Source organism: Miscanthus floridulus, chromosome 3 (assembly GCF_019320115.1).
Source record: "Miscanthus floridulus cultivar M001 chromosome 3, ASM1932011v1, whole genome shotgun sequence".
In the NCBI taxonomy this organism is placed as follows: Eukaryota; Viridiplantae; Streptophyta; class Magnoliopsida; order Poales; family Poaceae; genus Miscanthus; species Miscanthus floridulus.
In genome coordinates, this window is record NC_089582.1 from 31,997,648 (window position 1) to 32,007,711 (window position 10,064).

Sequence of the window (10,064 nt, forward strand, 5' to 3'; positions counted from 1 at the left end):
CTGATGCTGATGTTAATTTATTGTAAGAGAAAAATACTATTATTTCACTGAAACGGTACGGCTGATAAGTTCAAAAGAAACAGGGCCAAAATTTGCTAAAAGACGTGCTTATTAACCGGAGTCCATTTTATGTTTTCTCTATCCAGTTCCAAACCTGTATTCGAAAATATCTGATAACATCCTTATCTCTAGAGAATATAGTACCGGTTAAAACAATCTAAAAGTTATTCTTGTGTATTAATTTTATAATATTACTAATATGTACTCCTTTCATTCAAAACTATAAAATATTTTGACTTTTTTAGATACATGGCTTTTGTTATGCATTTTGATATCAGAAAAGCTCCTTATAGGGTGTCCAGACGGATCCAGCACTCGCCCCCGCCCCCGCCCGCTCTCTCTGCTCGCGAGACGGACCACGTCCTCGCCTGCGCCTCGCCCGCTCGCGCCCCTGCCGCCCACCCGTGCCGCGTATGGCGAGCCCGATGCGCTAGGCGCTCGCTCTCAGACTCGCGCCTCCCGTCGCGGCCGTGCTCTATCCGCCTGCCCCTACCGAGGTCCATACCGCCACCGAGCTCCACACCGGCGACCTCCGTGCCACTCCACGGCTTCGAGCTCCATGTCGGCGTCGAGCTCCGTATCGACGAGCCTTTATTCATCCAAGCACCAAGCAGATGCTACGCTAAAAGCGCATGTTGCGACAGTATGTTTCAAATGTTTTCGAGGTATGTTGCAAGTGTTGTATATCGATGTTGCAAAAGTATATCTGGATGTTGCACATGTTGTAATGGCTAAGTGTATGTTCCAAATCTTTCTTCTGTTCCAGACGAATATTGCAAGTGTTTTGTCTGGATGTTGCAAAAGTAGATCTAGATGTTGCAAATATATGTTTCAAGTGTTTTCAGGTGTTTCATACGTATGTTTGCAAATGTTTCATCTGGATGATGCATATGTTTGCAATGATTTTCAAATGTTTGTAGGCATTTTCGCAAGTGTCAGACGTTTGTTTCAAGTGTTTCATTTGTCTTCTTTTGTATGTTGCAACTGTTATATCAGGATGTTTCAAAAGTAGATCGGGTGCTGCACATGGGATGCGCGTGGGAAGCGGCCGGTGGCATAGGCGACCTCCGGGGCGGCGCAGGACCACTACTGGTGCGCTCCCTCACGAGCCCGATGCACTAGGAGCTCGTTCGCTCCCTATGCGGGCAGTGTCCGGACGCTAGCGCCTTGATCGGACGTCTGGGCGCTAGCAAGTCCGTTTTGATATACACTATGTCTAGATACATAGTAAAAATAATATATATATATATAACAATATATATATAGGAAATTCAAAATGTTTTATAATTTAGAATGAATGGAGTACCATTTAAACTATTTAAAGTAATGACTAATAATATTAATTTCAATGTAAATAAGGATATCTAAAAAACTTTAATTAATTTTTATATAATATGTTAATTTCAGTTAATACGACCACTGATATATAATATAGTTTTAAACAGTAGGTATTCAACTTTAAAATGAAACTATTTAAAGGTTATGCCCATGAGTAATTAGTACATCGTGTTTTATCTTAAATACTCTCTTATAGACATGTAGATTCTGATATGCACTTCTAAATACATATTAAAAACAATGTATTTAGTAAAGGCTACAACGTCTTATAATTTTGAACAGAGGGACTATTAATGGTGCACATATAATTATGTGATTATTGATTTCTAATTAATATAGTTAATATTATTTTTTATTATAATTAATATGATAAATAGTATGACTAACAACGTTTATTATTGTTTATCGATGTGTAGTAATACTTATTTCGGTGTCTCATCATATGATTTTGTTTCTCTAAAATTATTGATCGATGTTTATAACCCAGAGTCCATCCAATTTATTTCTTATAATAAAGCTAATGTATATCCGAATGCAAATCTGTGTTCAAACTATCCATTTTGTATTAGTATCTGAGAATATTTGAATACATATCCTGATATCCATATCAAACAAAAAATATGGTAAGCAATAATATTCATATCCTGTTACATGCGTTTGCACTTTCCACTCCTAGCGCTGAACCTAGGCACCGGCAAAGCATCGCAGCGCGCAGGGTAAAGGTACCGTCCCCCGATGTACTACCTGGCAACAAAGAGCGGAAGCCGGCTACAAAATTTTAAAAAAAAATCCACTACACTTCAGGGGTCACTGAGCAGCTATCTTGCTACTTGCTAGGACTGGCGAAAGAGCTTTTTGTGTGTGTACTGAATATAGTTGCTTGTTGACTGTCCATCACAAATTCACAATGATATCAATGTTGCTCAACGATCTCAGGTTTCTAGTGGACAAGCAATACACATTCTATAATTCATATCAACTACTATTTCTGATCATGGAAGGATAGCAATATATGCATAACGAGTTCAAGCCATGTAAGAGTAAGAGTATACGATCCAATAACAAGCAGGTGGAATCAAGTTTTCTGTCTTCTTCAGAGGTGAGCGCTGAACTTCTAAAAAAGCATAGCATGAATCTGTCTCCATTCCTTCATATAGCTTCAGCTTTCAGGATTAAGTTTTCAGCTTCTCCCTCCAGCAAACAACTGCTTCCTGCAAATTTTAGGTGAAAATTGCAACAGATACACCAAGGTTAAAAAATGATGGAACTGTCTTTGCTAGAGATAGCGTCAAAATGTTTCAAAATATGCAGAAAAAAAGGAGCAAAATAGTGTTGCCAGACAGGTTAAAAGAAAGTGATCCAGTGACATCAATATGCTCAGTCACCACTTTAGCTCAAAAAAGAAAAAGTACAGGTATATTTGGGTGATCGTGCTATTATTTCCTATACGGTGTTTCCAATTAACTAGGCACAATAATTGTTGACAATGATGTTTGTACCTTGTTATACTGATGCTGCATTTTATACATTTATTTTTCATGGAGAAACTCAGGCTATCAGTATTTAGCTGTAAAAAGTGAGTGGTAATGTGTCAGGTGATTTCTGCGGACTCTTCTCCACTTGTTATCAGATTGTTGGTTCATTCAGATAAAATCAAGTAGTAGTAAAATGGCTGCATTTTAAAAGGCATTGTTCTCAGGACATTTTTGCAGAACGTTTTCCACTTGTCATGAGATTGATTGCTCATTAAGACTAATCAATTAGCAAAGTGACTACATTGTAAAAACCAAAAAGTTCAAGATTACTCGATCTCTACTATGTGACAGTGAATCATAACATTCTCCTATATTGTATGGGTTTTAGAAGTTTGATTTTTCCTGAACAAGATTTCTGTTCCATGCCATTTTTATATTTTGCACTACATTCTAGAGTTTGTAGTATTCTTATGCAGCATGATAAGACTAGAGAAACTCTTCCATTATATTCCCTTTTTGATGTGGCAGTATTCAGAACAAATTTTGCACGGATATTCAAAAGAAATTGTTGCCATGACATTTTCCCTCCCTAGACCCCGCACAGAGCGGGAGCTCTCTGCACTGGGTACGCCCTTTTATTTAGCTAAATCGAACTAAGTACATTATATAACCCATGATGGAGGACAGTTGATGCAAACTCAAATTCTCAAGTCATCTAGCATTACTCATTTTTACCACATCATACATAGCGTTGCTTAAATGTTGTTTAAAAGGTCAAAACTACAGAATGAAGCACACAACAATCTAGAATCCAGCAGCCTTTTGCCAATGTATCCAGACAAAGATATCTGCATGAACTGGATATATTAGAAGAGCAGGCAATTGCAATACTCACCTCATTAAGTGGCATCATTTGCTATGCTCAATAGGTTTCCCGTGTACAAACCAATTCCAACACGGGACCCCATCTCTGCCACATCTGTGTAAGTGTTGGTCCTTGGATTATAAATCCTCAACAATCCTCTAGATCCAATATAAGTAACTATGCTCCCATTCTTCAGTATCACCAAAGGATGTGCAAGGAATTCATCACGGACACTCAAATTGATCTCTACGGCATGTTTTTTGACCCATAAGCTCTTCTTAAAGTCCACCAGCAACCACAGGTCCATTGAAACATGTAACATACAATGGACCAGAACTAAGGATCCATTAAGGGCAGCCAGAGAAAGATTAGAATAGTAAGCAGGGATGCTTACAGGTCCTCGGAGAATTGACCTCCACTCTTCTGTTAGAAGGTCAAACGAAGCAATGCCTTTTGGTCGAACATGTCTGTTGATCAGATTCTCATCCAATAGAAAATGCACAACTCCATCGATGACGACTCTGCTCAGCGGGCTCATATTAACATGATTCTGAGCAGCCTTCTTTCCTCTCCACCGAGCATCACCGCTGCCACCGAGTGTGAAGACTTCGCACAGCTGCATGTAGCGGCTGTTGAAGAAGGCATTATCAATCACACGAAGCAACTTGAACTCCCCTGTCAAGGCAACCTGTCCCAATGCAACGGAAGCTCTGTAATTCATGAAGTCGAGCCTCCTTGGCGTGTGTTCCTGGGACAATCCTTCAGGCAAGGAAAATCTGTCTCCAGTGACTAGGTTGAGCAACTGGCAGCTCTTGCTTGTCCCTTTCGCGATGCAGGCGAGGTTGCGCTGGGTGGATATCAGCCACTCGTCCTCTGTCGAGCGGATGATCTGCTTAATGACCCGGCCTGAGAGGTCAATGATATCGCAGAGGATGCCGTCATCACGATACGATTTGTCGTGGCCTGCGACGATGAGCGGCCGGCGGTGACGGGTGGCATGAGCGGCGATGAACTGCGGGTCGGAAAGGAGGGATCGCCACTGCCGACAGATGACACGGAGGCGGCAGACCTCCTTGGCTGGAAGGCGGATCAGGATCTCATAGAGCGTGTCGATAGGCAGGACGCCTTCCCCAGCTTCTGTCCTGGAGCGCAGAGTCGACGACGCCATAGCCGATGCTGGTAACAGCCGACCTGCAACCGCCGAAGAAAGATTTTCCATTTGTGATTGCACGGATCCCATGTATCAAACCAAAAACAAGAAGAGTTAAATGCATGACCAGACCTGAACTTGTATGGGGTGCTATTTAGTTCCACGAAATTTGAAAATGTATTGCACCTGCGGTGCTCCAATTTACAAATTTAGGGATGTGTGGTGCACTGCGTAACAACTTTGAGACTCAAAAAATGTATTGCAACCCCATACAAGTTCTTGGACCTAGCCACCTAGGTGTCATCTCTGTTAAGAGGCTGCCGATGCATTTAACTGTAACAAGAATCAGGCACACACACGAGTCACGACACGAGAAGGAATGGGGGTTCTGCAACCGCAGGTACACAACTAGAGCTTACCAAGCAAGCGCGGTGGAACCGAACCGGGATGGACCCGCCGCGGCTGAGCGCTCTAATCTCCCGCCGGTGGTTAGGTAGTTAGGTTAGCCTGCGCCGCCGCGCCGCTTCGCTTGACTGCGATGACGTGCGGCTGCCCAATGGAAGATTTCAGTGATTGGTGTCTGTCCTGGCCAAAATCCAACGGATGCGGTACATATTCCAACCGCTTACCAGCAGATCGCGACGGATTCGGGCGCCGCGCAGGGGAGTTGTTGTTCGGGGGTCGTTCCGGCGGGCACGAGGCAGTGATGCGCCGTGCGCAACCCTGCGCTGCGCCGAACTGTTGACCGGGGTGGCGAGCGGCTGGGCACGGTGCGCCGCGGAGGGGCGGCGCGGTGTGTGAGGAACTGTGAGGAGTGAGGACGCCGCCGCTGAGGAGGAGCGGAGAGCGGAGCGCCGGCTGCCGAAGCAAACAGCAGCTGTGAGCAGCAACAAAGGAGAAAGGAGTGGGCCGTGATGAAGCTTCTCGACTTCTTCGCAACTGGGTCAGTGGGCCACACCACCACTGGTGCTAGAAGTCCTTTAGGCGCGTTCGTTTTCCGGGGAAGCACCTCCGGCGAGAATTTCCGGCCGAAATCGTTAGTCAATCTGTATAAGTTTTTTTTAGCTGGAATGATTCCGGGTGTTATTTTGCTGAAAACGAACGAGCCCCTATGCGTGGACCCACCTGTGAATATGCACGGAATTTCTACGTTCCTCCAGCACTCGTGAATACGCAAATTCCACGCCAATCAAGTGGTACTTTGGTTAAACTAGTTGAAGATGTGCGTGTCGTCGCACGTATCTACAAAAATCTTTCATAATAATATAAAAATGATAATCAAAATTATAAATCCAATTATTTGTTGGATGGGTGCTTGTTGTACAGCCGGGTTCGATGAAGGTCCTGTAGCTGCTTCTTGTTCTACCTTCGGTGATGAAGCTGCTGCTGCTGTTGTTTCCTAGTTCTAGTTCTCATATTGATACCACCTCGTGAGAACTTATTAGCTTTCAGTGGGCTATGGTTCACATCCTTGTCGCATGGTGAAGGTGATGATGTCGAATTCTTTCTTGCCTAAACTTCACCGGGACATAAGAGCTGAATGGTGTTCCGGAGTACAATAATGTTGATGGTGCACGTTATTCAGTTGCTGTAGAGTGGCAAACATTTAGTAAAAGCCTTTAGAGTTTATTGATCAAACACATGTTTTGTCGAGATTGCTCAGCTTTGAAGCGAGACTTACCTGATTATAATTGCTTGCATTTTGGACACCGTTTTCCGCACTTGGCTGCAGCATGTCTTAAGCATTTATGCAGAAGCTGTTGAAAAGAGTAGCAGTAATATGAGTTTCAGAAAAGTTTGCAGAGCAATGATGAAACTGATTTAAAATATTGAATAACATAATTACATCAAAGAATGTTCAATTCAAAAAAGTTACAGGTAACACCGGTACAATGAGCGAAACTTTAGGTTTGTGGACAATGTACAGATAAAACCAAATTAAATTGTTTTGCACATTAATATTCACTTATGATCAAATAAGCAAACTAACCAATCATGAATTAATCTGTTATTCAGGCCTCAATTCACTAATTCATAACAAAACAAGATGACTCAACATTCTGTGAAGGGGAGGCGCTTTGTAATAGCGGCCTCAGTTCAGAATGTTGGGAAGACATATACTGAACATCTACAGCACACATAGGTGAAGTCCAACTTGCTGAAGGAGGGAACGCCCAGGCCCGCGCCTGCTGCCAGGGTCATCGTAGGTGGAGAAGTCCAACTTGCTGAAGCAGGGAACGCCCAGGCCCGTGCCCACGCGCGGCTACCGGGTCGTCGGTGCAATGGGAAAGGACGGCCTCGATGGGAACGCCGACAGGTTGGGGAGCGGGGATGGCGAGTGTGGGAAGGGAATTTGGTGGATGAGCAAGGGGGTGGCACGGTGTGGTGGGCAGGGTGGCGGGTGACGCAGTGGGGGCGGACAGGGCTGCCGGGAACGCTATCATCCCGTACCCTGGCTGGCCGTATGGGGGCATGGTGTGTGGAGGCGAAAGGTGGCGGCTGCTGGCCCTCCTGGGATGTCAGGTGGACGGAGAGGTCTGCCAGTTGCTGTGCCATTTCGGCCAGGGCCTTGGCAGTGGTGTCGGACGGTGGCGCTGGGGCACCAGTGGCTGCTTGTCACCATCGTCGGAACCCAACATGTCTGATACCAGATTGGAAGAGCCCAGCGTCATAGGCTCCGAAGAGCGTAGCTGTGGCGCAGGCCGGGGCTTGAACCCCCAGCGGCGTGCAGGAGCCGTGAGGCGAGCGCAAGGGAGAATAGGTAGAGAGGCCGGGAAGCCTGACAAAGATTATTGCCTTCCTTCGTTAATTAATTTTACAAATACTTATTCCCTAACCACTCAAACTCAGTCTAGATCTTATTTCAATGAGAAAGAATAGGCAACACACTTAAATGCCCAATCTATCTTAAAACTTAAAACTTAATTAAAGCACTTAAATAATGCACTAATATTGAATAGCAAAGTAAACTTATTCTGAAAAATAAATCTCAGTTTGACCTTTGAAGAATTGGTCTCGCAGTAGCCCAAAAGTACTGAACTAGGTCGAGAACTACATATGGTCGAGTCGACCTAGACAGCTCTTCCCTTAAAAACTTAATAAACGGCCCACCTAGAAAAAACCATAGTGTGGCTCAAATGATCTTATCTATTGAACTCAAGGACAACTAGGATTTAGCCTGACAAAACTCATGGGTATAAATACCCGGCCAAAATCCTAATATCCACAGCTACTCATATTTTATTTTGCTTCTTGGCGCATCAGCCACACTGGGATACTCATAAATCTTTGTGAGCAAGTTTATATGAACAGAAATATAAACTCATAAATAATGAAAATTAGCATTAATAAACTCGAAACTTAACTGAAAAGACTTAAATATTGCCCTGATATTTAAATAATTATAGAATCTCAAAATCTGAAAATTAGAAAACTTTTTTTTTGGCCCTTAAACGCAAATAGCCCAGCAAGGGTGCCATCCTGGCGCTCCCTGCGCGCACGAAAATAGAGCCCATGGGGCTCCCCTTAAAAGCCTAGTAACGGCCCAGCCAATGAGAAAACCTAATGCAGCCAATCTGAGCCGTTCATCTTAATTTAATAACCATGATTCATCTGTAGCTCATATAAAAAACAAATGAAACCCTAAAGGCCTCCTCAGTCCTCACTTTCTGATCTCTGCTTTACTAATACTCACTCACAGCAGCCAGGGAGCAGCGCACGGCGACCGAGCTGAGCAAGGACCGGCGCATTGGCACCGGCCGGTCTTCTAGCCGGCGCACACGTGCAGCTATGCCGCGCGCTAATGTGAGTGCCCATTTGCAGAAAGGATTCTCTTTTGAGTCCTGTCGTTGGAGAAGATGTCGAATAGGTATTGAACTATTTGCTTGTAGCGCTACCAAAGGACGAATGTGATTTAGGTGTTGTCGTTGGAGATAGCCTTAGTTCTCACCATGGAGGCTCAAGAAGCTTCCAGTATGCACACTAACTCGAGAGGAATGTCTTAGCATCATCAGACTCGCGAATGTACTTGTTCTTGGGTCATAAATCTGCAGCAGTCCCATGGATCTAATAACCGTGACAATCCTGCCGTCCTCTAACACCAACAAAGGATGCATCGGTGAAAGGTGTCCAGAACGCTCAATCTGCACACTATACTGTTTGGCCCAAAGGCCTTCCTCGGAATCCTTGAGGAACCACAGGTCCATGATGCGGCTTGAACCATGAACAATGACCAAGGAACCATGCAGGTTGGCCAATGTAACCTGATTTGTATACAAATTGCGCCCGCCATTAAGGCCTCTGGATCCCTTGATGCTTGGCCTCCATTCCTCCGCCTCGAGATCGAACCGAACTATCCAGCCTTGCTCATCGGCTCGGCGATTCACGACGGCGAAATACGCCGCCACGCTTAAGCAGTAGACCACCCCGCCGACGACCACCCTGGTCCATTCATTCCACACGAAAGACCTCGGAGGTCCCTGCATTCCCCTCCACCGTGCACTGCTGCTGAGGGTGCAGACCTCAAACAGGTCGTCACGGTCGCCGCCGCCACGCTCACGACCATGTCGCTCGCGTTCCCCGCTGCCACGTGCCTGACGATCCGGCCCGACGACATGTCCAGGACGTCGGCGAGGCTGTCGCGGTCCAGGTCCACGTCGTCGGCGTAGGACGCGACGATGTAGGGCTCCGGGTAGCGCGCGGCGTGGGCGGCTGCGAACCACGGCGCGGAGAGGAGGGACCGCCACGCCCGGCACACGGTGCGCAGGCGGCAGAGCTGCTTGCCCGGGAGACGCAGCTGGATCTCGCACAGCGCGTCCGAGGGCAGAGCGCCGGCGGTGGCGTCGCCGCAGGCGGCGGGAGTGGCGGGCGTGGGAAGCCTGCGATGTTGCTGTGTGTGACGACGCGGCTCCGGCGACGACATGCTGGACCTGATCCAAGGCCTCGACCTACATGAAGCATACAGTGACACGAGAGGTTAGATCGTATCGCGCAGGCTCGCTGGTTAAGCCGATCGGGAAGGCGGCCAGGGTCGCGAGGGCATAACAACCGGTGGATCGTGATGGATGTCGCTGCCGGATCCCACCGACGACGGCAGTGAGCGCGCCGCGCGCGGCGTTGTCAGGGGAGTTGGGACTCCGTACGTCGAGCGTCGTGGAAAGACGGCGGCTCGGTGTTG

General features: G+C 46.2%; 2 protein-coding genes across 4 annotated transcripts; both read right to left on the bottom strand.

The window, feature by feature from the left end:
• Positions 1–1,977: 1,977 nt before the first annotated feature.
• LOC136545383 (F-box/kelch-repeat protein At3g06240-like) lies at positions 1,978–5,846 on the bottom strand. 2 transcript variants are annotated; one of them, XM_066537402.1, is made up of 4 exons: positions 5,518–5,846; positions 5,308–5,437; positions 3,769–4,929; positions 1,978–2,609 (listed from the first exon to the last, which is right to left on the bottom strand). In XM_066537402.1, the coding sequence occupies exon 3, from the start codon at positions 4,904–4,906 to the stop codon at positions 3,773–3,775; it is 1,134 nt and encodes a 377-aa protein (XP_066393499.1). In that variant the 5' UTR covers positions 4,907–4,929; positions 5,308–5,437; positions 5,518–5,846; the 3' UTR covers positions 1,978–2,609; positions 3,769–3,772. The 2 variants fall into 2 exon arrangements, with proteins under 2 accessions (XP_066393499.1, XP_066393498.1); XM_066537401.1 differs by having other exon boundaries at positions 3,769–5,221.
• A 442-nt stretch (positions 5,847–6,288) lies between these two features.
• Positions 6,289–10,064, bottom strand: LOC136545384 (uncharacterized). Of its 2 annotated transcripts, XM_066537405.1 has the most exons (4): positions 9,936–10,064; positions 9,409–9,834; positions 6,570–6,645; positions 6,289–6,476 (listed from the first exon to the last, which is right to left on the bottom strand). In XM_066537405.1, exons 2-3 carry the CDS (start codon positions 9,807–9,809, stop codon positions 6,627–6,629), a joined length of 420 nt encoding a protein of 139 aa, XP_066393502.1. In that variant the 5' UTR covers positions 9,810–9,834; positions 9,936–10,064; the 3' UTR covers positions 6,289–6,476; positions 6,570–6,626. The 2 variants fall into 2 exon arrangements, with proteins under 2 accessions (XP_066393502.1, XP_066393500.1); XM_066537403.1 differs by lacking the exons at positions 6,289–6,476; positions 6,570–6,645 and having other exon boundaries at positions 9,161–9,834.